Source organism: Rhamphochromis longiceps, linkage group LG12 (assembly GCF_057381845.1).
Source record: "Rhamphochromis longiceps isolate RC_006_pf linkage group LG12, R_longiceps_female_GT1.1, whole genome shotgun sequence".
NCBI classification, from domain to species: Eukaryota; Metazoa; Chordata; class Actinopteri; order Cichliformes; family Cichlidae; genus Rhamphochromis; species Rhamphochromis longiceps.
The window spans coordinates 493,132-521,114 of record NC_140568.1 but is presented as its reverse complement, the minus strand read 5'-3'; the positions used below and the strand labels follow the sequence as shown (position 1 = coordinate 521,114).

Below are 27,983 nucleotides of genomic sequence, written 5' to 3'. Positions count from 1 at the left end.
AGAATAAAGATTGGGGCAATTTGGTCACTTAGATTTTAAACTTAGAAATCTCGATAAATATTGTATTGAATCAGTAAAAGACTACCGGTTCTTTTATTTCGACAATCTCGGACCGGAAATGTGTTGTTATTTATCTTCCGTTTTGGATCGTGGAAGTCGGCAATGAAAACGAGTCTTTTGCTGAGTTTTCACAGAATTACTTTAATTTTAATCGTGTGTTTTATATTTTATGTCTTGTGGAATTTAAAGGGTAAAACAGGTAATGTCGAGCTTTGCAGCTACGCTCACTTGCTTTAGCGAGCTGCACTTTACTGTGACAGAGAGGAGCTAATGGCTGCGACCCTCGTGTTCTGTTCGCAGGTGGGATGCGTGACCAAACGCTGGACTATTTCTTCAGTCGGAGTTTTATAACGAGGATGGACGCTGCCGAGGTTAGCTGGTCGCATGCAGCGAACAGCAGGAGCAGGCTGGCGGAGGCGCTCACAGGTGAGTCCGTGACGTGGCTGTCAGTCCCGCTGACGTCAACGTGAAAATTCAAACACCTGACATTTTATTGTTGTTTATGTTAAAGGTCATTTTGTCTAAATCAGCCCTTGTTTAGTCCTGAAGGTTGAAACTATTTTGCGACTGCGGTAAAGTGAGCCGTCATTTGTGAGCCGCGGTCAAGCCAGCCGCCTCCTATCCGCCGCATAAATTTCCTTGCGCTTTTACACCAGTCTTTACGGTAGCGCCTTTTCGCTTTATATCCTGATTGAAAGCCTAGACTCGCGCGCGCACACGCGCGTGAACAGTCACACGCACGCGCGCACACAAATTACAATGGAACAGCTCAATACAGCCATCGTGATAGTCTGGTTGCATATTCAAAAATTCATTAAAAATCATTCTTAAAAGTTGATGCCAAGCTTTCAACACAATACTCTTCTGGGACACCTACTTTACCTCTGGGCCAGTTTTTACCCAGATTTACTGTAATATTACTCAGAAATCACAGTAAACTCATATTCAGTGCAATACAGTCAATACACTACAATTATGTTTATTTCAAAAATTCATTAAAAGTCATCCTGAATAGTTGAGGTCCAACTTTCAACACATCCCCCCTCTGGGACACCTACTGTACCTGTGTGCCAAGTTTCATCCAGATTTACTGTAGAATTCCTCAGAAATTAATGGAAACATTTATTCAGTCTAATACAGCCAATACACTACAATTGTGTCAATTTTCAAAAATTCATTAAAAATCATCCTGAGTAGTTGATGTCCAACTTTCAACACATCCCCCCTCTGGGACACCTACTGTACCTGTGTGCCAGGTTTCATCCAGATTTACTGTAGAATTCCTCAGAAATTAATGGAAACATTTATTCAATCTAATACAGTCAGTACAATAGAATTATGTCAATTTTCAGAAATTCATTAAAAATCATCCTGAGTAGTTGATGTACAACTTTCAACAGATTCCTTCTCTGGGACACCTACTGTACCTGTGTGCCAGGTTTCAGCCAGATTTACTGTAGAATTCCTCAGAAATTAAAGGGTACTTGTATCCAATGCAGTCAGCCAATACAATATAATTTTGTCAATTTTCAAAAATTCATGAAAAATCATCCATAATAGTTGAGGTCCAACTTTCAACACTTTCTTACTCTGGGCGTCCTACCGTACCTCTGGGCCAAGTTACATCTCAATTCACTGTAATCTTTATCAAAAATTGAAAGAACAATTATATGTCAATGCTGGATGTGTGTCCTTTCAAAGTGACACTAAATAACAGAACTCAGGCACATCAGGGAATAATCCAAAAGGCGGATTTATTAAACAAAAACAACATACAAAATATCTCTAACCCATACTACATAACCTAAAAAGAAACAAAGGGACACTTAGAAGCACAAGGAAACAATACTGAAAGGGCAAGAGACACAGTCCAAACATAATCCACAACTAAAATGCCAAAAGAACAAGTCATCCCACATAGCAGACGGGTCTTGCCTGGATCTGGTGTCAAGCCGGCACTGCTGGCTGACTTCTGGCATGGTAAGATGGCACTGTTTATGTGATGGCATGCCACATTTGGCCTGATTGGGTGAATGTGACATGTTGTATAGAGCACTTTGAGTAATATGGGTGAGTAAAAAAGCGCTGTATAAGAATCAGTCCATTCACTGTCTGAACAGAGTTTCGTCATGTTACTTTTGCACTATTATGTTCCAGCACATGTTGTTATTACATGGCTTACATGGCTAAGGTACACATTAGGCTGACATCTGGGGCCAGAGCTGAAACTGTTCTGGGCCAGCACAGGGCCAGCAGTGTGTCTGCAACTGGCCTTGTGCTGGCTCATGTGTGGGCCACCTCTGGTAAACCAGATCTGGGCCACCATAGGGCCGTCATTCTTTGCGGTACGCAGGCCATGTGTAAGCACATTGTGTGGGACAGATCCAGGCCATACCAATTTTGCTATGTGGGAGGAATTATGTAAAAATAGAAACATCATAAAAATGAAAGTGAACATAAAGTAAAATGTACTGAAAAGAACATCAGTATGGCCATCATTATTTGCTTGGAAAGTCTAAAGTTCCATGGCTTTGAACAGCCAGAGAACACAATGCCCAGCTTAGAATGACTAAAAGTAACTTCTTTTAACATTCTGTCATTCTGCTTCTATATCAAACATCCACTAAAAATAGTCATTTGAAAAAAAAAATTTGCCACTTTTCATCAGTTTGGGTTCCTCTGTTTATAGCAATCTTTAGAAAAGAACCCAATACCTTTGTCACTATACAGTTGTACAGTGAGATACAGAGCATCTCCTACTCATTGCAAACATGCTGGGAGGGTGGCTCTATCCGCCTTAGTGCAGCTGCTGTACCATACTGTGATGCAGTAAGTTAGTAGGCTCTAAATGGGCGAGTGGTGGAAGGGTGAGCTGTAGTCCACAAAGAGCATTCTGGCGTAGCTCTGCCGCTGTTCTAGATGACTCAGCACCGAGTGGAGGGTGATGGCATCTTCTGTGAATCTGTTTGCACGGTATGCAAACTGGTGGGTGTCGAATTCTGGGGGGAGGTAATCCTTGGTGTGCTGAAGGACTAGTCTCTCAAAGCATTTCATGATTACCGGTGTGAGGGCCACAGGGCAATAATAGTTCAGGCTGGTGATGGGAGACTTCTTTGGTACTGGGATGATTGTGGCTGATTTTAGACAGGATGGGATGGCTGCTTCATCCAGTGAGAGGTTGAAGATTCTGGTGGAGATGAGGGTGAGCTGGTGGGCACATGGTCTTAGCACTTTACCACGTATTCCGTCTGGACCGGCCGCCTTCCTGGGGTTCACTGCTAGGAGCACACATCCGACATCGTGCTCTGTTACAGTGAATGGAGCGGTGCAGGAACCAGGTGAGGATGAGGATGGGAGCAGGGCTGAGGCAGATGAATGCTGCTGTTGTGGTGTTTCAAAGCGGGCAAAGAAGCTGTTTATGTCCTCTGCTAGCTGCACACTCAGGTTTTCTGTTTTCACAGTTCTGCCTCTGTGGTTTATGATGTCTATTATTCCATGCCATGTGTTGTTGCTGGACAGGTGGGACCCCTTTTCAGGTCAGCTCGAGCAGACCTGTACAGAGCTCTGTCAACAGACCTACAGGGAGTGCAGAATTATTAGGCAAGTTGTATTTTTGAGGAATAATTTTATTATTGAACAACAACCATGTTCTCAATGAACCCAAAAAACTCATTAATATCAAAGCTGAATGTTTTTGGAAGTAGTTTTTAGTTTGTTTTTAGTTTTAGTTATTTTAGGGGGATATCTGTGTGTGCAGGTGACTATTACTGTGCATAATTATTAGGCAACTTAACAAAAAACAAATATATACCCATTTCAATTATTTATTTTTACCAGTGAAACCAATATAACATCTCCACATTCACAAATATACATCTCAGAATCAGAATCAGAATCGTGTTTATTGGCCAAGTATATGTGCAGACACATACAGGGAATTTGGTTCTGGTAGATGGTGGCTCTCAAGCACAGCAATGTGAATCTCACACACACACACACACACACACACACACACACACACACACAAGTGTCTATATATACACATTACACATACATACACAAAGCTATGTAAACCAACTATAAATAACGAATCTAAACTTATATACATAAAATACAGAAATGAATGAGGTGGAATGAATACTACAAAATGTAAATAAGGTGCAGTTGCAGTCTGGCAGTGGGAGCAGTGTGACAGGTCAACTGTTAAGAAGGGAGATGGCGAGGGGAAAGAAACTGTTCCTGTGTCGGGTGGTCCTGGTCTGCAGGCTTCTGTACCGTCTGCCAGAGGGCAGCAGATCAAAAAGTCTGTGTGCAGGGTGTGAGGGGTCTGCGATGATTTTACCTGCCCGTTTCCTGGTTCTTGAGAGGTACAGATCCTGGATGGAGGGCAGGGGGGCGCTGATGATCCTTTCTGCTGCCCGTACAGTCCGCTGCGGTCTGCTCCTGTCCTGTTTAGTGGCTGCTCCATACCAGACTGTGATGGAGGAGCACAGGACAGACTCGATGACCGCAGTGTAGAACTGGATCAGCAGCTCCTGTGGAAGACTGTACTTCCCCAGTTGTCTCAGGAAGTACATCCTCTGCTGGGTCTTTTTGAGGATGGAGTTGATGTTGGTCTCCCACTTCAGGTCCTGGGAGATGGTTGTACCCAGGAACTTGAAGATCTTCACAGTCGACACAGGGCTGTCTGATATGGTGAGGGGGAGCAGAGTTGAGGGATGTCTCCTGAAGTCCACTGTCATCTCTACAGTCTTAAGAGTGTTCAGCTCCAGATTGTGCTGACTGCACCAGAGTACCAGCCGCTCAACTTCCTGCCAGTATGCAGACTCATCACCATCTTGAATGAGGCCAATGACAGTGGTGTCATCTGCAAACTTTAGGAGTTTGACAGCAGAGTTATTGGAGGTGCAGTCGTTAGTGTAGAGGGAGAACAGTAGTGGTGAGAGGACACATCCTTGAGGGGCACCAATACTGAGGGACCGGGTTTCAGAGGTGATCTCCCCCAGCCTCACTTGTTGCTTTCTGTCTGTCAGGAAGCTGGTGATCCACTGACAGATAGCTGGTGACACGCTGAGCTGGGAGAGTTTGGAGGAAAGAAGTTCAGGCACAATGGTGTTAAAAGCCGAACTAAAGTCCACAAACAGGACCCTGGCATAAGTTCCCGGGCGGTCAAGGTGTTGCAGGATGTAATGCAGCCCCATGTTCACTGCATCATCCACTGACCTGTTTGCCCGGTAGGCAAACTGCAGAGGGTCCAGCTGGTGGCCTGTAATGTCTTTCAGATGGGCTAACACCAGTCGTTCGAAGGATTTCATGACCACAGACGTCAAGGCGACAGGTCTGTAGTCATCCAGTCCTGTGATGGTGGGTTTCTTGGGAACAGGGGTGATGGTGGAGCGTTTGAAGCAGGAGGGAACTTCACACAGCTCCAGGGATCTGTTGAAGATGCGAGTAAAGATGGGAGCCAGCTGTTGAGCACAGGTCTTGAGGCAGGAGGGTGAGACGCCATCTGGTCCGGGGGCTTTCCTGGGCTTCTGTTTCTGGAATAGTCGGCTCACATCCTGAGTGTGTATTCTTAGTTTCAGGGAGGAGGAAAGGGGGGTGAGAGGTGTGGTGGAGGTCGTTGAGTCTGGGATGGAGAGGGTGGTGGTGGTCGTTGAGTCTGGATTGGGGAGGGGCAGGGTGAAGGGGGGAGAGGTGGAAGGTGTGTTGGGGGTCAATGTCTGAAGCAATGTCCCTGGGGAGGGGAGGGTGGGGCGTGGGAGTCTGTCCGTCTCAAACCTGCAATAGAAAGTGTTTAACTCGTTGGCCAGGTCTTTGTTTGCTTCAATAGTGGGTGGGGGGCGTCTGTAGCTGGTGATTTCCTGCAGGCCCCTCCACACTGATGCAGGGTCGTTGGCTGAGAGCCGTTCTTCCAGCTTCTGGGAGTAGATCCTTTTAGCTGCTTTGATCTCCTTGGTCAGTGTGTTCCTGGCTTGCTTGTACAGGACCTTGTCACCACTTCTGTAGGCGTCCTCCTTGGCCTTGCGAAGATGTTGGAGTTTAGGAGTGAACCATGGTTTATTGTTGTTGTATGTGCAAAAGGTCTTTGTTGGCACACACACGTCTTCACAGAAACTGATGTATGATGTCACAGTGTCCGTGAGCTAGAGCTGGGCGATATGAGATTTTTTCATATCACGATATGTTTTTTTCATTTCAGGCGATAACGATATCTATCACGATATAAGCCAAATAACTATATTTGTAAGATTTAAATGTGCCGTTGCTCACAAGTAAAATGTGAAATAATCAGCAGCTTGTTTTTATTTAAATATTTATTTCCCATAATAAGTTCAACAGGTTAGATGTACTTAAGGAACATGAGACTTTTTCAGATAAATAAAGGCAAATATTGCAAACTACACAAAAGGCAGCCGCTAAAGCGTTTAAGTTTCAAAATAGAACAAACGAAACTAAATTGTCAATTCCACTTAGAAACAAAATATTAATTCTAAAAATAAATCTTAGTTTGTTTTACAGAAGAACAGACAAAACTGACTAACTTTTGTCAATATCAAATAAACTGAGAACTAAAAGGAAATTCTCAATCTCTCCTTGTAGTATAGCTGAGCTTTTCAAACAGTTTTAACAGTTACTTTAGTCTGACAAAAGCCGAATGACGAATCAGCGCTTCCAGTCAGAGACTGAGGCTACGTCCACACGTACACGGGTATTTTTGAAAACGGAGATTTTCCGTTTTCGTTTTAAAAAATAATCCCGTTCACACGTAAAGGCAGAAATGAAGGAAAACGCTGCTATGAACATGCCAAAGCAGCAGGTGGCGCTAGATTCCTAACCGTGCAGAAATGTTGGCCAATCAGAAGTCTAGAAGCCTCGGTGGGAAAAAGTAAACAAAGCTGGGGCATAGAAGCAGAACCGAGTCGCATGTGTGGACGGACAGTAACTGTGTGTATATGTAAGCATTTAAACACTGCAGAGAGTAGAATTAACAGTATTGTAGAAATTCATTTCACCGAAACAATAACGTGGCGCACAGTGTGACGCATGCACCAGTTTATTGTATTTCCAGACTTGCTTTCGGCACAATTTACAGTGCACGCTACTCTGTTTTTTGTCAGACTTGAAATAGCCGAAATACCTTCACACTACGGAACTTCTATGGCTCTTCCGTTCGACAATCTCTCCGGCATTGGAACCATCGTCTGTTTTCTCTTCGGTCACGCTCGGTTGATTTTTCTAGTCGGCACACTCATTTCCTCCATTACGCGCTGGCTCCATTACCCGCTGGCTGCTTCCCAAACAAACACACGTGCGGCTTGGCACTTGTGCTGTACGTAACAAGTCACGCGACGTGACGCTGCGGCTGTGATTGGTTCGGCTTTGCGCTACTTAATTTGGATCGGCTGACCTTTTTTTTTTTTTTTTTTTTTTTAAGAGGACAAGAGCGGCGAGGTCTATCGCGATAGCTTAATTTCTCTATCGAGTAAAAGTTATATTGCGATACATATCGTTATCGTTCTATCGCCCAGCTCTACCGTGAGCTCATCTAGGTTCTCAGATGCAGCTTCAAAAACAGTCCAATCAGTGGAGTCAAAACAGTCCTGCAGTTCCTGCTTTGCTGCGTTAGTCCACTTCTTCACAGTTTTGACTACAGGCTTGGCACGTTTGAGTTTTTGCCTATAAACTGGAATAAGATGGACCATGCAGTGATCAGAATGTCCCAAAGCTGCCCGGGGCACAGAGCTAGGGCTGGGCGATATATCGAGTTTTTTAAAAATATCGATATATTTTCATACGAGATATAAGATGTGACAATATCGTTTATATCGATATAGTCTATGTTACGTTATAATTATACTTGTGGAGCCGCAGGTTTGCCTCTCTTTCGTCCACTTTTGTCTCTACGCAACGTTACTCGGCCTCGCCTCTCCTTCACTGAACACAACTCCGCCTCCCCCATAGCTTCACCTGCAGGCAATGACAAGATGAAAGGGGAAAATCTCCGTTAGCGAGTTACCGCGAGCCCCCGTGCGTGGGGCTGGACGGCGTCAACGTGTTAGCGAGCTAACCGCGCTAACGAGCTAACCGCGCTAACGGCCTAAAATCCTTTCATTTTCTCAAAACTCGACATTGCGCCTTATGTATGAATTCTGGTTGTGCTTACTGACCGCGAACCGATTTTATGTGGTACACAGCGCTCAGCAATCTGTCAAAAATGTTTTATTATGACTTTGCTAAGCTACGGAGCTGCACCGCTTGATGGATTGTCGGAGGATTACGGCTACCGGGGAGGAGCCTCGCGGAGTGATACGTACTCTGCTTCAACGTAATATTACCGTACTGTGTGTGTATAAGGACCACAAATGGCACCTGTTCAGAGACGTGGTGCAGCTGTGAAATCTGTCTCTTTGTTATTATGCTCAGCGTCTATTAGTTTACATTTTGACTGCACAATTGTGAGCTTTTTGTTATGCACAAAAACAACATTGTTTTCTTTTATTTATGGACCATGATTATTTAATAAATGCTGATAATTTATTTTTGAGTAATTTCTTCATGTACATCTACGCTGTATGTAAATAAAAGTGCCCGTGTGACATCTGGGACACAGTGTGACTAAGAACTCTCTTTTTGTTCTTAACTTATGGCTTTAAAAAAAAAAAATCGAGATATATATCTTATATCGCCATCCAGCTAAAAAATATCGAGATATGAATTTTGGGTCATATCGCCCAGCCCTACACAGAGCGATAGGCATCTTTTAGAGTGGTGTAGAAGTGATCCAGTATGATGTTGTCCCTGGTGGGGCAGTCTATATGCTGTCTGTATTTAGGGAGTTCGTGGTTTAGGTTTGCTCTGTTAAAATCCCCAAGAATAATTGTAAAGGAATCCGGGAATTTCCTCTCCAGGGTAGTAATCTGGTCAGCCAGCTCGCACAGTGCGTTGTTCGCGTTGGCCTGTGGAGGGATGTAAACTCCGACCAGCATGAAGGAAGAAAACTCCCGCGGTGAATAAAAAGGTTTACAGTTGATGAGAAAACTTTCCAAGTGTGGGCTGCAGTGTTTCTGTAACACTGTGACATCAGTACACCAACCTTCATTAATGTAGAAGCAGACTCCACCACCCTTTGTTTTCCCTGAGAGCTCTGTTTCGCGGTCCGCCCGGTGAAGTTGGAAGCCCGGCAGATTTAAGACAGCGTCTGGGACTCGCTCAATGAGCCAGGTTTCAGTGAAGCAGAGGGCAGCAGAGCGTGCAAAGTCCTTGTTAGTCCGGTTTAAGAGCAGTAATTCGTCGACTTTGTTTGGAAGAGAGCGGAGATTCGCGAGGTGAATGGAGGGGAGTGCCGTGCGGAATCCTCGCCGACATTCAAAAACAAAACAACAACAAATCAGCGACCAATATAGCCACCTTTCTTTGCAAGGACACTCAAAAGCCTGCCGTCCATGGATTCTGTCAGTGTTTTGATCTGTTCACCATCAACATTGCGTGCAGCAGCAACCACAGCCTCCCAGACACTGTTCAGAGAGGTGTACTGTTTTCCCTCCTTGTAAATCTCACATTTGATGATGGACCACAGGTTCTCAATGGGGTTCAGATCAGGTGAACAAGGAGGCCATGTCATTAGTTCTTCTTCTTTTATACCCTTTCTTGCCAGCCACGCTGTGGAGTACTTGGACGCGTGTGATGGAGCATTGTCCTGCATGAAAATCATGTTTTTCTTGAAGGATGCAGACTTCTTCCTGTACCACTGCTTGAAGAAGGTGTCTTCCAGAAACTGGCAGTAGGACTGGGAGTTGAGCTTGACTCCATCCTCAACCCGAAAAGGCCCCACAAGCTCATCTTTGATGATACCAGCCCAAACCAGTACTCCACCTCCACCTTGCTGGCATCTGAGTCAGACTGGAGCTATCTGCCCTTTACCAATCCAGCCACGGGCCCATCAAGACTCACTCTCATTTCATCAGTCCATAAAACCTTAGAAAAACCAGTCTTGAGATATTTCTTGGCCCAGTCTTGACGTTTCAGCTTGTGTGTCTTGTTCAGTGGTGGTCGTCTTTCAGCCTTTCTTGCACTGAACATAAGTTCCCTGCAATTTCTGAAGAATATTACAGTAAATCTGGCTGAAACTTGGCCCAGACGTACAGCAGGTTTCCCGGAGGAGGGATGTGTTGAAAGTTGGACCTCAACTACTCAGGATGATTTTTAATGAATTTCTGAAATTTCCATAATTGTAGTGTATTGGCTGTATTGAATTGCATATAAATGTCCATTAATTTCTGAGTAATTTTACAGTGAATCTGGCTGAAACCTGGCACACAGGTACAGTAGGTGTCCTAGAGGAGGGATGTGTTGAAAGTTGGACATCAACTACTCAGGATAATTTTTAATGAATTTTTGAAAATTGACATAATTCTATTGTACTGACTGTATTAGATTGAATAAATGTTTCCATTAATTTCTGAGGAATTCTACAGTAAATCTGGATGAAACTTGGCACACAGGTACAGTAGGTGTCCTAGAGGAGGGATGTGTTGAAAGTTGGACATCAACTACTCAGGATGATTTTTAATGAATTTTTGAAAATTGACATAATTCTATTGTATTGACTGTATTGAATTGAATATAAGTTTCCTTTAATTTCTGAGGAATTCTACAGTAAATCTGGATGAAAATTGGCACACAGGTACAGTAGGTGTCCTAGAGGAGGGATGTGTTGAAAGTTGGACATCAACTAATCAGGATGATTTTTAATGAATTTTTGAAAATTGACATAATTCTATTGTATTGACTGTATTGAATTGAATATAAGTTTCCTTTAATTTCTGAGGAATTCTACAGTAAATCTGGATGAAACTTGGCACACAGGTACAGTAGGTGTCCCAGAGGGGGGATGTGTTGAAAGTTGGACATCAACTACTCAGGATGATTTTTAATGAATTTTTGAAAATTGACATAATTATAGTGTATTGGCTGTATTGCATTGAATACAAGTACCCTTTAATTTCTGAGGAATTCTACAGTAAATCTGGCTGAAACCTGGCACACAGGTACAGTAGGTGTCCCAGAGAAGGAATCTGTTGAAAGTTGGACATCAACTACTCAGGATGATTTTTAATGAATTTTTGAAAATTGACATAATTCTATTGTATTGACTGTATTGAATTGAATATAAGTTTCCATTAATTTCTGAGGAATTCTACAGTAAATCTGGCTGAAACTTGGCACACAGGTACAGTAGGTGTCCCAGAGGGGGGATGTGTTGAAAGTTGGACATCAACTACTCAGGATGATTTTTAATGAATTTCTGAAAATTGACATAATTCTATTGTATTGACTGTATTGAATTGAATACAAGTGCCCTTTAATTTCTGAGGAATTCTACAGTAAATCTGGATGAAACTTGGCACACAGGTACAGTAGGTGTCCTAGAGGAGGGATGTGTTGAAAGTTGTACATCAACTACTCAGGATGATTTTTAATGAATTTTTGAAAATTGACATAATTCTATTGTACTGACTGTATTAGATTGAATAAATGTTTCCATTAATTTCTGAGGAATTCTACAGTAAATCTAGATGAAACCTGGCACACAGGTACAGTAGGTGTCCCAGAGGGGGGATGTGTTGAAAGTTGGACATCAACTACTCAGGATGATTTTTAATGAATTTCTGACATTTCCATAATTGTATCGACTGTATCGGGCTGCTACATTGTAATTTGTGCGCGCGCATGCGCGCGTGTGCGCGGGTATAGTCTTTCAATCGGCACATAAAGCGAAAAGGCGCTACCGTAAAGACTGGTGTAAAAGCGCAAGGAAATTTATGCGGCGGATAGGAGGCGGCTGGCTTGACCGCGGCTCACAAATGACGGCTCACTTTACTGCGGTATTTTGCGTGATCGTGTTAAGTTTCTGCTTCCTTCACATTAGCAACCGCATTAACGTAACCATGGCAGCGTCACTCTGATAAAGGCTGAAATCATAGTTTCTCCCCGCTAACTCATGTTAATTATCATACTTTTCAACAGAAATACTAATTTTAGAGTAAAAATAATAGAATGCATTATAATCTTTGGCTGTTCTACAGAAATATGGGAACACATTGCTTCCTCAAACGGCGGCTCTGAGCTGCTGGGAGCTTCCCATGATGCACTCAGTGTTTTTACTCACCACTTGTGGATACATTTAATCAATAGTTATTATTAATCTCCGGCTCTCTTCCACAGCGTGTCCTTATTGTATTTTGTGTTGAATAAATAAAATGTAATTTTATTGTGAAGGAAGGAGGCTTCATGATATGTAACATGGATTAGAGGGCTGGTGTGTGAGCTGTGATTCATCTCAGGTCTGCCTAATAATCTGGACACTGTAATGTAATGCATTCTTTTTTTATAAAGCACTTTTCTAGTCTTACTGACCAACCAAAGAACTTTAGATTGCAAGTCACATTTTAACTACATTGTGTGCACTTTGAGGACTTTATCCGTCTCACATCCGTAGCCAGATTTTCCAGTTAACCTAACATTTAATCCACGTTTGGACTGTGGGAAGAGGCCAGAGTCCCTGGAGAAACCCACACAGGCACAGGGAGAGCATACAAACTCCCCGCAGAGGCCACAGCTGGAGGTAAAATCAGGAGCCTTTGTGGCTGTGCTGAACACGGAGCGACTGTGTGCTCGTCATACTGCGCTAACCTCCTCTGGGCTGAAAATAAAAAGATATATTCAGTGATGTTTGTCGTTGGGATGATATTTAAGAAAGATAAGAGTCGGTTTCTAATGGGCAACAACTGTTTTTCAGGTCCTTCTCTTATGATTGAAGCTGACATTGTCATGAGAGGTCGTGATCCCAAAGAGCCAATCATGGCACATCCCCCTGATACAGACAGTGACATCACTCTGAGGGAATGGCTGGAGAGAGTGAAAGAGTACGGCAAGGGGATAAAGCTGGACTTTAAGAGGTGAGAAGCAGGTTCTGTTCCACCAATGCTGTGTGGGTCTGTGTGACGCTAACGCTGAGCTATACTCTCCACATAGCATGGAGGCTGTGTCAACATCTTTAGTCCTGCTGCAGGAAGTGCTGACTGAGCCATACCGTCCTGTGTGGATCAACGCAGACATCTTCTCGGGTCCTGGGGGGCAGATCGGACCTCTGGAGCATCACACCTTCCTCTCTGTTGTGACTCATCTTCCCTCACACACTGTGCTGTCTCTGGGCTGGACTACAGGATGGACTGCTGGGACAGATAATCCAGGTAAACATACCTCATCACCATTGCCTTTTTGTACACTGAGAACTCAATTTTATTGATAATACAAGAATAATATCATGTAAACAAATGTATTCAGATTATGGCTGGGTATCGTCACTGATTTCTGGAATCAATTCAATTCGATTAGATTTGAATCGGGGAAATTTTGCCTCAGACAGTCAGAAATATTATAATTCTGATCACTTATCAGTACATGTCTATATTTTTATATCTATAAAAGCAACGCTGACACGTTTGAGACTTGATCAGAGGTGTGAGCATCACAGCAGACGCCTTTGTGTCAAAGTAGCTGAGGATAAAACAGAAAAACAAAGTTACAGAGGTTTGATTACAGACACAGCTAAGAGTTTTGCAATTTGTGATCATTTTAAAAAGTTTACATTTCTTCAGTATTGAACAGCAGAAATGCGGCTTTCTTGTCAGAAGTCATTTAAGTAAAAAGAAAAACCACAGCGCTGTAAAAAACGGTAGACTGGTAATGAGCAAGCATATGGGAAACTGTTCTTCAAGTACACAGAGGGAGAGAGAGCTGTGCAGGAAGTGTGATTTTATCGTGGTGGAAGCAAAGCAGCAAAAGTCAGACTGAAGTCATGACGATGTTTATCTGTAGTTTGGATCTTCTTTTGCTGCTGGTTCAGTCAATGTTGTTTGGAGAGAGATAAAACCCGCAGCTCCAGAATCTAGCACGTGAACACAAAGCTCGACCCACCGAAACATCAGAATCAGTGAGCTGATTCAGCCCCGACCGTGTCCGTGCCGTCGGGTGAGAAAGTCGACATCTCACTGATCCTGATCTGTCGGCGGGTCCGAGCTTTGTGTTTACGTCTTTGTGCAGAATCCGTGTTCCTGCTCTCGTTTACTGTTTTAGCTGTTTGGTGGTTGTTGGAAATTTGAGAGGTTTAACCTGAGATTCTGGTGTCTCAGGTAAAATACGTTTATATGTAAAAATCGATTCAGGATTTAATGAATCGATATTGCGTTTTTCAAACTGGAATCGATTGTAATCAGAAAATCGATAATCAGAACCCACCCCTAATTCAGATTAGTGGGAGGAGATGCCACCAGCACATTTAGGACCTTTTAGTATTGTCACCCATATTTGAGGGTTTTAGGATGATGTCACTAAAAAGCCTAACTGCTGTTCAATAGTGAAGAAATGTAAATGTTGGGTCTGGGCTTGCAGGCCCCGCTGGTTCAGAGAGTTATCACCTGTGAAGAAAGCAAGACATCATCTTAAACAGTATTTAACTTAAAAGGGAAGCCTGGTCGGATCTCAGAGCTGCAACTCTGCACTTGACTCAGACGACTCCGCCCCCAGCCTTTGCTTGCCACCTTTTATTGAGATGCATACCGTTTACACAAGCACCACCCATTGTAAAACCCCTGTGGTGTGTCAGGCACTGTGTGTGTGTGTCATGCATGTGCAAGCACGTGTGTGTGTGTGTTTGTGTGACTTCCTGCTGATGGAGGAACAGAAAAATATCTCAACATGCAGTTTACGAATTTAAGTACAACAATGACAGCTATTATCAAAATTACCCTAACAGTCCTGTTTGTCCTTTTTGTCCTTTAAATTATTCAACCATACATCATTTACACAAATCCTCTGTCCTATCATTCACCTCATATTACTGTAAAAGCAAACAGTTGATAAATGTGTTAGCAGTTATCCTATTTCTCATTGATCTCACACATGGTAAACTGCATCCTACAAGTAAGAAAATGAAAGTTAACAGTCCAAAAAGAGGAATTAACACTTCCAAAATCATTCCAGCCTTGTGGTGCATTTCCTGCCGGTGTAGATTCCTCTGCAGAGTCATTGAGTTCTGCAGCACTTTCTCCATTCGTATCATTGTCCATACGGCCAGAGTCCAAGTGTATGTACACATGGGCATGCAAACACAGCAGTTGGTGTTGTTGTCTATCCAGGTGGCTTTCTGAGCTATCTTCAAAGCTGTAGGCCTGGTCAGCAGCCCCCTCACTGTGGGTTGGACCAGCACTTCCTTTTTATGGCCTCTATCAACCCCCATCTCCTGACTTCAGGCGTTCTTCCTGTGGGGGGATAGAGTCATCAAAATTTCAGCCAGCTTTGTAGAAGTGCTCATGATGCAAATGACAGCAACAATGACACACAGGAAACCTCTTCAGCGTGTCAAAGTCTGCATGGCACAGTGAAACAGCATTAGGTGATCCTCCTGGGGAAATTGCTGTCAGTCATTTCCCGTCACAGTCACGGCTTCTGGTGTCTGTGCTGTTTACAGAGTCATAATTTCATCGCTGATCTCCTTCTGCGCTGTCGCTTGGAGCTTGGCACGCTCCCTTCATCCCTCGGTTTCTTGCTCTACCCTGAAGGTTTAGGGTAGAGCACTCTAGTTGTCCTCCTCAACGTCGAACCTCTTTCACTTTATTTTGGATTTTGCTGCTGTCCACAATCTCCTTTCGATGATCTCCAGGAAGCCCAGCGGCACAGCCCTCTGTGGGTTGTCAGCTGTGCTGGAATGGTCTCTGCTCCTCACTGATCCTCTTGAAGCCTCTCTCCTGGTCTCAGCTTCCATCTGCATCTCAGCCTCTTCTTCCACCACTTCACCTCATGCCACCTGCAATTTAAAAAATGAAAACTCCCCAAGAACCCTCTTTTGCCTCATGGTCCTTGCCATGCATCAACTCCACACAATTAGAGATGCACAAAAAAGTTTCACATTCTCACTTAAAAATTCTTAGGGCTTCTCCCTTGGAGTAGCTCCACTACAAACCTGTAACCCCGTATTAAGGAAAAACATTAGCCAATGGTTAAATGTTAAGTCTGTTCAACTTAACAGACTATCATTATTGCCTGTAAGACAAACTCTGTAAGTTAAAACAAACTTCACAATTGCAAGCAACTGTAGCTCATAATAATAAAGCACTCAGCGCCACAGAGACAAGTGTCAACACAGTTTATTCCAAATCATTAAACCACAACTATCACCATAATTTCTCCAAATCATGGATCATCCCATGTGTTTGATTGATTGGTAATTTATTTCAACATGTGAACAATATACAAGTACATTTAGAAAAGAAAATAAGAGAGAAAAATTACTATACAAATTACATACAAAAAAACATTCTGATTAATTTACATGTTGAAAGGGAGGAAGTACACACTTAATTAATCCCACCCCTTTGCCATAAATTATCAGTTAATATTTAGTCAGCTTCCTCACTGATATAATTTGTAATAGAAATAGTGAACAGATTTCTGATTTACTATATACTATAATATCACATCATGAGTTTTTTTTAATGTTTTTTTTTTTTGTTTGTTTTTAAATAGAGACATTCACTTAATTTAAATATTTTCCTTTTCTTTATAGTTCGAGAAGATCATATTTTTATAACTCTTTTTGAACAGTTTTATGTTTGGACGTTGCTTTAATTCCATATTCAGACTGTTCCACAGTTTCACTCCATGCAAACACAAAAGCTTTTTCTTGTAGTACGTACCTTCATTGTTTTGAAGTTACAAAAACCCCTTAAATTATAACTTCCTTCTTTCAAAAAAAAAAACATACTCTGAATATTTCCTGGCAGGTCTTTATTTTTTTATTTGAATATAATTTGTGCTGTGCTTATTCCACACTACTGTAATCATTGACTTTCTGTCACGGCTGCCGAGGTGAGCCGTGTGGTGTTGGAGTGAGAAAGGACCCAAAATGCAGGCAGTAGATGATAATGCTAGTGACGTTTATCTACCAGTAACTGAGAGACAAAACAGGCAGTGAGGAATGACAAATGACTGGAGAAACCTGAACTGGGAAAACTAAATGACAAACCTGAGATCATAAGAAACGAGGTGCGGGACAGAGAGACGCAGATGGAGGAACAGAACACCGTGGAACACAGAAGTGGGACCAGGGCAGGCACAGAACACAAACCTAACAAATGCAAATCGTAACGGAGTACATACTCAGGATAAACAAAAGCATAAAGAAAAACAAAACATTGAGTCAGGAGACTCAGGACCATGACACTTTCCTTAAGCAATGTCACTCACTTTACCTCTATGAGCTCAATGATGGTCAGATAATGAGCCGAACACTAAAATGTTCTATAATCACTGCACATCTGCTCTGTTGTCACTTGTCTGTCTGTGCTGAATCCTCCACAAGCGCTCTTAGAGAGAAACAAACAGCAGCAGTAGCATCCTGGAGGTCAGGCCTGGGTCACCAGATTCCAGAGGTGCTGTAAAAGGCCAGAAAGTTAACAATCTGCCGTGAAAAGAGTGACACTGGTTTCAACACAGTATGTGTCTCACATTGTATGCTCATTCCCCCGCTGTAACATTCAACATTTTCTCAACAACACAGTGTAATAGCATAACCAACACACAGGCTGTAAACACAGTTTCCTCACACAACATCAGTTTCCCAGAAAAGTAGCAGTTAAAGGTTAAAGTCTGCAGGGCCCACACTCTCATGTGACCCTAAAATCTCCCCCTCTGGTCTCTGTCATCCTCCTGCTCCTGCAATAAAGAAACACACTTCCATACATCCACCCTTCACATCTGGGTGGAGGTGCAATCCTACATGTTGGTGTTAAGTCAACTTCTGTCAAACTTTTGTCAGTCCAGTCAGTTCACCATTTTTTTTTATTATTCATTGCTGATAGTAGCATTTGCATCTTGTCGCATTTCGTTCCCACTTTCAGCAATATGACGCCACTTTAAAAAAAAAAAAGAATCCTTTTAAACCGGGACTTGCTCTCTGATTGTCCTAAATAAGTGGCTTTCCCCCGAGCCCATTTTAATATGGAAAAGCTCACTTTGCGACCGTTTTCCCGACAACATGTTGTATAGCGCTTTCTGTTCTAATCGTGCAGATCTCTCAAACGACAGAGATTATCTCAAAGCATCCATCAGCCACACACCTCACAAAATAACCCTAATGTCTTATTAGATCACGAGTTTCTTCTGATGTAACCAGGTGTGTGCCATGTTAAAACTTTCCTCCACACATCAGAAACAAGAAACTCAACAACCTATTAGCCTCACTCATTCAGACCCCTCTTCAGCATTCTGTTTGCCCCTGCTATAATTTAATCATCTGTCCTACTATAATATCAGTCCAGTGGTCTATGTATCACTTCTCATCTTACTAAGTGAACTGGACAAGATGACAAACAGAAACATGCTGAAGATGCTGTCTGGTCTTCATGAGTTTCATTGTATGTGTTAGTATGGTTAATGCATTTTCTGTTTGTGTGTGATTTTGTGTACCTTTCTCTCTGCAGTGTCTTAGACTCCTTCTCAATTTTCCCACTTAAAGCAGTCATTTTCCTCCCAGGTTCGCCAACCCAAATTTAATTTCCCACTCTAAACAACAGCATTCCTCTGGGTCCTCACCTGCTCTGTCCACTTTGGTCTCCTCTCCCCCTTGCAGCATTCCAGCTTCAGCTTTGTCCTGTGCAGTCCCCACTGTCTCGTTCATTGCCATTTCACTCCAAACATGGAAAATGTCAAACTCAGACAGTCTTCTCAAAGACCAGTCACACACAGTGAAGTTGCAGCTTGCTGGAAACGCATGTCCATCCATCAAATCAGAAGATGGGTTCCCTTTCTCTCAGCACATACTGCTGCTGCTGGGTCTCTCTGCTCAAGACTCTGCTGTTGTCTCTTGGACTGCCATGTTGTTGCTTTTTGGAACTGCATTTCTTGTCTTCAAGGAGAAGTTAGCGTCCTTGGAGCTCGCTTTTCAGGATGAGGAATCAGAATCAGAAAGACTTTATTTATCCCCAAGGGGCAATTAACACATAGAAGTGAAGCTGTAAACAATTCAGTCAAAACTCGGCCTGAGTGTTTCTAAAGATGTTAACCTATAATTTTCTTCCGACTGCTGCATGTGGGAAATTGATCCAGGTCTTTTTCCCTATCTGCAAGTGACACACTGAGAGACATGTTCATCAAAAAACTGCTGGACATTATGAACAATGCTGGGCATCCTCTGCACACGGCCATTAACAACCAGAAGACTCTGTTCAGTGACAGGTTGCTTCTCCCCAAGACAAGAACTAACAGACTTAAAAACTCCTTTGTCCCACACGCCATCAGACTGTTTAACTCCTCTCTGGAGGGGAGAGGGAGGGGAGACAGGAGGACAAAGGAGGGGGGAACAACTAAGCTGTAGTGCCTCTTCACCTCACTGTGCAATTACCTTTTGTGCAATACTTTTGTAAATAGTCAATGGTGCAATAGACCTCAATGCTTGAAATGTGCAATTCACTTGTATTTTTATTTTTATTCCTATTTATTCTACCCCCTTTCGTATATTTTATTTATATATGTCTGTGTATTTATGTGTGTGTGAGATATATATATATATATATCTCTAACTGGATAGCGTAGCCAACTAACGGAGTTGCAGAAAGGTGCGACAAAGAAGGTGCCTAAGAAATACAGCAAGCTGTCCATACCTGAGGCCTTGGAAACTGCCAAGCAAAGACTCACAGCCTTGGCCAGCCGCTTGAGGAGGTACACCAGAGAGATAGAAGGCAGGAGAATAAACCAGCTGTTCTCCACAGAACCAGCAAAGGTGTACTCTCAGTGGCAAGGGAACAATAAGAGAACAGCACCACCAAGGCTGGAGACGGAGCAATACTGGAAGAGCATATGGGAGAAGGACGCAACCCATAACGGCAATGCTCAGTGGCTAGTGGATCTGAGGGCAGACCACAGCGACCTCCCTGAACAGGGTCCAGTAACCATCACAGTGGCAGATATCCAAGAAAGGGTCTCCAGTATGAAGAGTTGGACAGCACCAGGGCCCGACATGGTTCACGCCTACTGGCTGAAGAAGCTGACTGCACTCCACGAGCGTCTGGCAGCACAAATGAACCAGCTGCTAGTTAACGAGAGACACCCGGAATGGCTAACTGAAGGCCGGACGGTCCTGATCCCCAAGGACCCCAAGAAGGGACCGGTCCCCTCCAACTGCCGACCAATAACCTGCCTCAGTACTACATGGAAGCTCCTGTCAGGCATCATATCGGCTAAGATGAACAGGCACATGGGTCAATACATGAGCGGGACACAGAAAGGAATTGGCAAGAATACCAGAGGCGCAAAACACCAGCTACTGGTAGACAGAACAATCAGCCGAGACTGCAAGACCAGACTGACCAACCTGTGCACTGCCTGGATTGATTACAAGAAGGCCTATGACTCAATGCCCCACAGCTGGATACTGGAATGCCTAGAATTGTACAAGATCAATGGGACCCTAAGAGCCTTCATCAGGAACTCAATGGGGATGTGGCGTACAACACTAGAGGCCAACTCCAAGCCCATAGCACAAGTCACCATCAAGTGCAGGATCTACCAAGGAGATGCTCTGTCCCCACTGCTGTTCTGCATAGGCCTGAACCCCCTCAGTGAGATCATTAACAAGACTGGCTACGGATACCGACTACGGAACGGAGCAGTTGTCAGCCACCTCCTGTACATGGATGACATCACGCTGTATGCCAAGAGTGAACGAGACATCGATTCACTGATCCACACTACCAGGCTATACAGCAATGACATTGGAATGTCGTTCGGACTGGAGAAGTGTAGTCGGATGGTAACAAAGAGAGGGAAGGTAGTCAGAACTGAGGGGACTGAACTACCAGAAGGCAACATTGCAGACATAGAGGACAGTTACAAGTACCTGGGGATCCCGCAGGCGAATGGGAACCATGAAGAGGCCGCTAGAAAAGCTGCAACCACCAAGTACCTGCAGAGGGTCAGGCAAGTCCTGAGGAGTCAGCTGAATGGTAAGAACAAGATCCGGGCCATCAACACGTACGCCCTGCCCGTGATCAGGTACCCTGCTGGGGTAATAGGCTGGCCAAAGGAGGAGATAGAAGCCACTGACATAAAGACAAGAAAGCTCCTTACCATGCATGGAGGGTTTCACCCCAAGTCCAGCACCCTGAGGCTGTACGCTAAGCGGAAGGAAGGGGGCCGGGGAGTGGTGAGTGTCAGCACCACAGTCCAGGATGAATACATTGGGAAGATGGCCCCAACTGACCGAGTGCTCAGTGAATACCTCAGGCAGCAGAAACCCAAGAAAGAGGAGGGAGACGAGGAACCATCATGGAAGGACAGGCCCCTGCACGGTATGTACCACCGGCAGATAGAGGAGGTGGCTGATATCCAGAAATCCTACCAGTGGCTGGACAAAGCTGGACTGAAAGACAGCACAGAGGCACTAATCATGGCAGCACAAGAACAAGCTCTGAGCACAAGATCCATAGAGGCTGGGGTCTATCACACCAGGCAAGACCCCAGGTGCAGGCTGTGTAAAGATGCCCCAGAGACAATCCAGCACATAACAGCAGGGTGCAAGATGCTAGCAGGCAAGGCATACATGGAACGCCATAACCAAGTGGCCGGCATAGTGTACAGGAACATCTGTGCGGAGTATAACCTGGAAGTCCCGAGGTCAAAATGGGAGATGCCCCCAAGGGTGGTGGAGAATGACCGAGCTAAGATCCTGTGGGACTTCCAGATACAGACGGACAAAATGGTGGTGGCTAACCAACCGGACATAGTGGTGGTAGACAAACAGAAGAAGACGGCCGTAGTGATCGATGTAGCGGTTCCGAATGACAGCAATATCAGGAAGAAGGAACACGAGAAGCTGGAGAAATACCAAGGGCTCAGAGAAGAGCTCGAGAGGATGTGGAGGGTGAAGGTAACGGTGGTCCCCGTGGTAATCGGAGCACTAGGTGCGGTGACTCCCAAGCTAGGCGAGTGGCTCCAGCAGATCCCGGGAACAACATCGGAGATCTCTGTCCAGAAGAGCGCAGTCCTGGGAACAGCTAAGATACTGCGCAGGACCCTCAAGCTCCCAGGCCTCTGGTAGAGGACCCGAGCTTGAAGGATAAACCGCCCGCAGGGACGTGCTGGGTGTTTTTTTTCTTATATATATATATATATATGTGTGTGTGTGTATGTGTATGTGTATATGTACGTATATATATGTGTATATGTACGTGTATGTATGTGTGTATATATATATATATATATATATATATATATATATATATATATATATATATATATATATATATATATATATATATATATATACACACACACATACACAGTGGGGCAAAAAAGTATTTAGTCAGTAACCGATTGTGCAAGTTCCCCCACTTAAAATGATGACAGAGGTCAGTAATTTGCACCAGAGGTACACTTCAACTGTGAGAGACAGAATGTGAAAAAAAAATTCATGAATTCACATGGTAGGATTTGTAAAGAATTTATTCGTAAATCAGGGTGGAAAATAAGTATTTGGTCAATAACAAAAATACAACTCAATACTTTGTAACATAACCTTTGTTGGCAATAACAGAGGTCAAACGTTTACTATAGGTCTTTACCAGGGCCCTATTTCAGGAAGCCGGTTTAGAAAACTCAGAGTGAAAAAGTATGACAGTTCTCAAATATGCAGACAACATGGTGGTGCACCCGACTCTAATAGCCTGGCAGCATGTTGTCAGCAAGTGGATTTACTCATTTGCTTCTTAGAACTGAATGAACAATAAAATATTACAGTATATTATGCAATAGTTCTAATAAATAAATAAATATCCCATTATCTCACATGGAAGAGAGTGTAGATAAAGCTGAAATTGAGATGCCCTCTTAGACTCCTTTGTAGAGGATGTGCAGCTGTTGCTGCAATTAGATGGACGTAGCCACAGGCAGGAACTATTTTCTGTCTCATTTGGGTAAATCTGTCTCTCACTGAGCATGCTCAGCACATCACGGAGTGGGTGGGAGGTGTTGTCCAGCATCCTCCATGTCTTGGACAACATCTGTCTCTTTGACACCATCTTGGCAGAGTCCACTCCATCCACACAACGTTACTAGCCTGGTGGATCAGTGTATTTAGTCCCCTCGACCCATCCGGGTAACAGCTGCTACTAGACAAATAAATTCTCACCAGGAAAATACATGCATGCAACATAAGAGTTCATCCTGACACTAGAAGAACCCATGTTCATGGACTATCTTGACAGCCGAGTCAGCCAGCAGTCAGGTGGCTAATGTTGGTCCAGAACCACTAAGGAGCTCTTGTGAGTTTTCATGGGGAAGAAGGCAAGAATGCCTGGCTGTTATACTCAGAACTGTGGGACCATGTGCCTGTCTCACCTGAGAGCACTTCCTGAGTGAGGTTAGAACGAGAGTCAGTGAGTCCTCAGCAGACCATAGTGACACATCTCACATAACACGTTTATGTTTTGTTTCTCTTTTGTTCAGGCTACAGCTGGGATATGGTTCATATGATGGAGAAGATCTGTAGAGACCTTAAACATCCCGTAACATTCCCAGTACGTGCAGCTCTGCTGGCCAAGTCCTTCTCCCAGCTGGCATGGCTGCTGAAGCAGTCAGACAGGTGAATGTCGGCCACATCGGACCTTTTTCTCAGAACAACACCACAAACATGCAGTGGCTTCTTTGCTGTCTCCTGGTTGTCTGAAGAAGCCATATATATGCTCGATATCAGTAAAGGAGAGCAAATCAAAACCAGCAAACACTGTATTCGTCTAATTAGCCTCATTGTGGATCAGAGGTAGTCAGTAGGCTGCAAGCAGTCACAGTAGTTTCTCCTTTTTACTTCTCACACATTGGTGTGGGACACAGCTGAAACGTTATGTTACCATATAATCATAAACTGTCCTTTTAGCTTCTTCGATAAGATCTCTGTCTGCCAAGCAGTGAGAGAGAAAGTGTCATCACTGGACAGAAGCATGTGTGCATCACAGTTTAACTCGATCCACACTCGTCTCATAGTTGTGATTTCATTGGACCATTTTAATGTTTCAATGCCACAAAGTTAGATTTTCATCTGTTGTTACAATAAAGTTGAAAAAATCAGAATAAAGTCAAATGGGCGGAGTTTCCAAAACCATTCTGACATATGTTAATACCTTTTTTCCTTGACATTGACAGGTACACTCTAACTGTGTGGACGGGCCACAGTGATGAGTTCTCACTGCAGGACTTGCTGCCCTACAGAGACGAGTTTGCCACGAGCAGGATTTACTTTGACCTGCCAGACTCTCTAAGAGCACGGATCAGTTCAGCACAATAAGCAAATATGAATCCAGTGAGAAGTTGTCTGGCTGTGACATTAACTGGTGCACCTGCAAGTGGAAACTAACTTCATCCTGAATTTATCTGAAGCTCATTTCCTGTTAAAACAGAGTTCATCCTCCCCACGGTCACCGACTGCTTGCTCATAGGAATCGTCTATTCATGAGGATCCTCTGCGGTACTGTAAGGTGTCTGCCTCACAGTATTAAGGCCATGACATTAATGTTATGACCCACAATAAAATGATTTATGAGTAATAAAGGACGTAATAAAACAAATGGCAGTCATAAAAATATGTTATTAATAAAATTATTAATAACATATTTTTAATAACATGAAATTATCATATTAATAAAACTATTATTAAAATGATCATATTTCATAACTCATTCAATAATTCAAAAATTATTTGATTATTAAAAATATCCAAAAAAAAATCCATTTTTAAGCCAAAAGAAGTTTATTTTTTTTATGGCCAAAAATGCCATCTGTTCGTGGGCCTGTGTGTGTGTGTGTGTGTGAATATGTGTTAAATCATAGTTCTTAGTGCTTAGTTAAACTTGTGCTTTTGTAATATTTAGAATGGAGATACAGGCTGCATGCCCCGATGGAAAGCTTTATTACTATTTATTTCCATTTGTTTAATACGAAATAGGAAATTCACAATCAAAGTCCGAGTCACAAACTCTCACGATCCCGAAAACCCCCCAGCGTCTCCCGTCTATCCCCCAAACCTCAGGCAAGTTAACAGTGTTCTCCTGAAAAAACCCTGTGTCTTCCTCCAAACTCACAGCACTCCTAACTTCTCACATCCAGCGCACAGCCTAAATTGTCCGTCTTACTCGCCTCGTCTCAGCTCCCGAGTGATGCTTACCTCTTTTTTGAAACTTTGTGCCCGAGACCAACTCCGCCTCATAGGCGTGCCTAACTTCGCCCGCTACCAATCACATATCACACATATGCTCCTGGTGAGCATAAGATGTCTGATATCAGCTTGGCATCTCGGTTATAAAGGAAATTCAAAATGTTTTTGGTATCACTAATGTATAATTTGACTTGTGAGGTACACACAACAAGGCCTAGAAGAAAAGGGGATAGTTTACTTCGTGCTATAAAAACACAATCCTTAATCTTTGATTGTGAGAAAATGGTAAGCTGGGAGAGAATACAGCATTATGCAAGCAATATGTTTTGGCTGTGTCCGTAGATCTAAGACATAAACCTGTTATTAGTTATTAAAATTAACTGGAGTGCAGCTTTAATTTAAAATTATTTCATGAGCTGTCCAGGAATTACAGACAGCTTTATACTGATATACTGATATAAAATTCCCTGAGTGTATTGGCTGCATATGACAAGCATTTGTAAATCATTAGTAATTACTCTTGCATAGGTGTTTTGCTTGTTTTAAATTTGTGCACTATTTTTTTGTATTTTTCTAATATATCTCTGATTCACGTTTTCTTACTGACCGTTGTGCTCCTGTAACGTGAATTTCCTGAGTGTGTCATTAATAAAGTCTGTGTCTATGCCAAACCTAAAGTTTAAACTCCTTTTTTTAATTTACTAAGATTTCTGATTTGCAGCTAAGACTGTGACATTATTTCACCATTTGCAAGCCAGAAGAGTGATCGCTCTTGAAGCCTCGTTGTTGCACAATACTAGGGCTACTGGTACTACTTCTAGTACTACTGCAGCAAGACACTTGTTTCCTTTTTTCCATCAAACATTTCTTTCAGCCATTTGTGTTTATCAGAGCAATGTGTGACAAATTTTTTATTCAATAACCAGAAAGTACACAAATACAAGATTAAATAATTTATTTATCAAAGATACATAATTACACATTGATACAATGAACAAAGTGTCTATAAAAATTACACAGTGTAAGAAAATTATAACATAACGTACAAATAAGTGTTTTATGTCATAAGCCACCCAGTGTCATAAGCATACAGTGTCATTAAGCCACCCCCTCTATTCAAAGAGGGTTGGCCTCGACCCTCAGCCATCATTAAATAGTTATAATACAAATCACTGCAGTGCAGTACCTGTAATCTGGTCTTTAAGTCTGAAGTCTGACCTCATTAGCTGTTAATGGGTTCAAACTCAGCTTCAGGTCCCAAAGTTAAATGATCACTGCAGCATTACCGAGACTTAAAAACTGTTTAAATTCTTTCATCTTTAATAAAATGATCAGCGTTGCTGCTTTACCAGGTGTAACAATGAAGTTTAACATCCAGGCTTCCATGAAAACAGAATTTATGAATTTTTAAGGAGTTAGAAGTTAGCAGGAAGTTAGCTCGCTAGTTTCACTTCCAACTTAAATGAAGAGAGAAAACTAAACAGCAGTGATGTTTGTAGGGTTACTGAAGTTGGACTAGCTGGTATATAATGATGTGCTACATGATCGCTAGCTACACAGCTATGTTAGCATAACATAAACACAGTGAAGTTGGAGGATGAATGCTAACTCTTTCCACTCTACAGGGAGTGCAGAATTATTAGGCAAATGAGTATTTTGTCCACATCATCCTCTTCATGCATGTTGTCGTACTCCAAGCTGTATAGGCTCGAAAGCCTACTACCAATTAAGCATATTAGGTGATGTGCATCTCTGTAATGAGAAGGGGTGTGGTCTAATGACATCAACACCCTATATCAGGTGTGCATAATTATTAGGCAACTTCCTTTCCTTTGGCAAAATGGGTCAAAAGAAGGACTTGACAGGCTCAGAAAAGTCAAAAATAGTGAGATATCTTGCAGAGGGATGCAGCAGTCTCAAAATTGCAAAGCTTCTGAAGCGTGATCATCGAACAATCAAGCGTTTCATTCAAAATAGTCAACAGGGTCGCAAGAAGCGTGTGGAAAAACCAAGGCGCAAAATAACTGCCCATGAACTGAGAAAAGTCAAGCGTATGTAGCTGAGATGTAATGTACGAATTGTGAACATTCTCAAAACTGTATTGTACATAGGTTATACTTTTTTATTGTGTGAACTTTATTTTTGTGGAACTAAGGTTCCATGTGTCATTGTTGAAGTGGGACATTAATCAGTGTAACGCCACCTGCGGCCACATTGCGGGTGTGGGGTTTCCTAGCCAGAGCTGTACGGACTCCACACTGGTGAGGCACGCTTTCTGTAGCTCTTCTCCCTGTACTAAATTATCCATCTAAATTCGGTGTATTTGTCTTTGTTAAGTATTGGCTCCTATGGTTAAAAGCTCTCAAAGTGTTTTCAATCGCTTTGAGTGAGAAAAATGATATTTGGAACTGCGCTTTATCTGTTATATCATCCGTTTATGTGGAACTGACTTGTGTTAAACAGGGTGAGGAGAAGCCTGCTGCCGCTGTGTGACACTGATTTCGCTGCTACACTTTGTCTTATAGGTATGTGTAAATATGTAGTTTTCGTTTTATGTGTGTAATGAGCTCATGTCCCGAGGCTGCGCTCTGAATAGTATCTCCAGCCATGTTGGGAAGAGTTAAAAAGTTGTTTGAATATGTATTATGTAATTGAC

At 42.9% G+C, this 27,983-nt stretch overlaps 2 protein-coding genes across 3 annotated transcripts; one reads left to right on the top strand and one right to left on the bottom strand.

The window, feature by feature from the left end:
• The first annotated feature begins 112 nt into the window (after positions 1 to 112).
• On the top strand, positions 113 to 25,998 carry fam151b (family with sequence similarity 151 member B). Of its 2 annotated transcripts, XM_085424253.1 has the most exons (7): positions 113 to 259; positions 361 to 486; positions 3,580 to 3,660; positions 12,863 to 13,022; positions 13,099 to 13,316; positions 23,626 to 23,761; positions 24,319 to 25,998. In XM_085424253.1, exons 1-7 carry the CDS (start codon positions 163 to 165, stop codon positions 24,458 to 24,460), a joined length of 960 nt encoding a protein of 319 aa, XP_085280379.1. In that variant the 5' UTR covers positions 113 to 162; the 3' UTR covers positions 24,461 to 25,998. The 2 variants fall into 2 exon arrangements, with proteins under 2 accessions (XP_085280379.1, XP_085280380.1); XM_085424254.1 differs by lacking the exon at positions 3,580 to 3,660.
• Positions 4,399 to 9,050, bottom strand: LOC146656506 (uncharacterized). Its single transcript, XM_085426925.1, has 3 exons — positions 8,806 to 9,050; positions 4,857 to 6,177; positions 4,399 to 4,419 (listed from the first exon to the last, which is right to left on the bottom strand). The coding sequence occupies exons 1-3, from the start codon at positions 9,048 to 9,050 to the stop codon at positions 4,399 to 4,401; spliced, it is 1,587 nt and encodes a 528-aa protein (XP_085283051.1).
• Positions 25,999 to 27,983: the final 1,985 nt, after the last annotated feature.

Bases quoted from the DNA above. Each gene is read 5' to 3' on its own strand.
- LOC146656506 (XM_085426925.1), bottom strand. From the start codon at position 9,050: ATGCTGGTCGGAGTTTACATCCCTCCACAGGCCAACGCGAACAACGCA. The intron at 6,178-8,805 runs GTAGGGCTGGGC...ATCATACATCAG, and splicing joins AAAGATGCCTATCGCTCTGT to TTTCTGTGAAGACGTGTGTG. The intron at 4,420-4,856 runs GTACTCTGGTGC...GTACCTCTCAAG, and splicing joins GGCAGGAAGTTGAGCGGCTG to AACCAGGAAACGGGCAGGTA.
- fam151b (XM_085424253.1), top strand. From the start codon at position 163: ATGAAAACGAGTCTTTTGCTGAGTTTTCACAGAATTACTTTAATTTTA. The intron at 487-3,579 runs GTGAGTCCGTGA...GTTGCTGGACAG, and splicing joins GCTGGCGGAGGCGCTCACAG to GTGGGACCCCTTTTCAGGTC. The intron at 3,661-12,862 runs GCAAGTTGTATT...ACTGTTTTTCAG, and splicing joins AGGGAGTGCAGAATTATTAG to GTCCTTCTCTTATGATTGAA.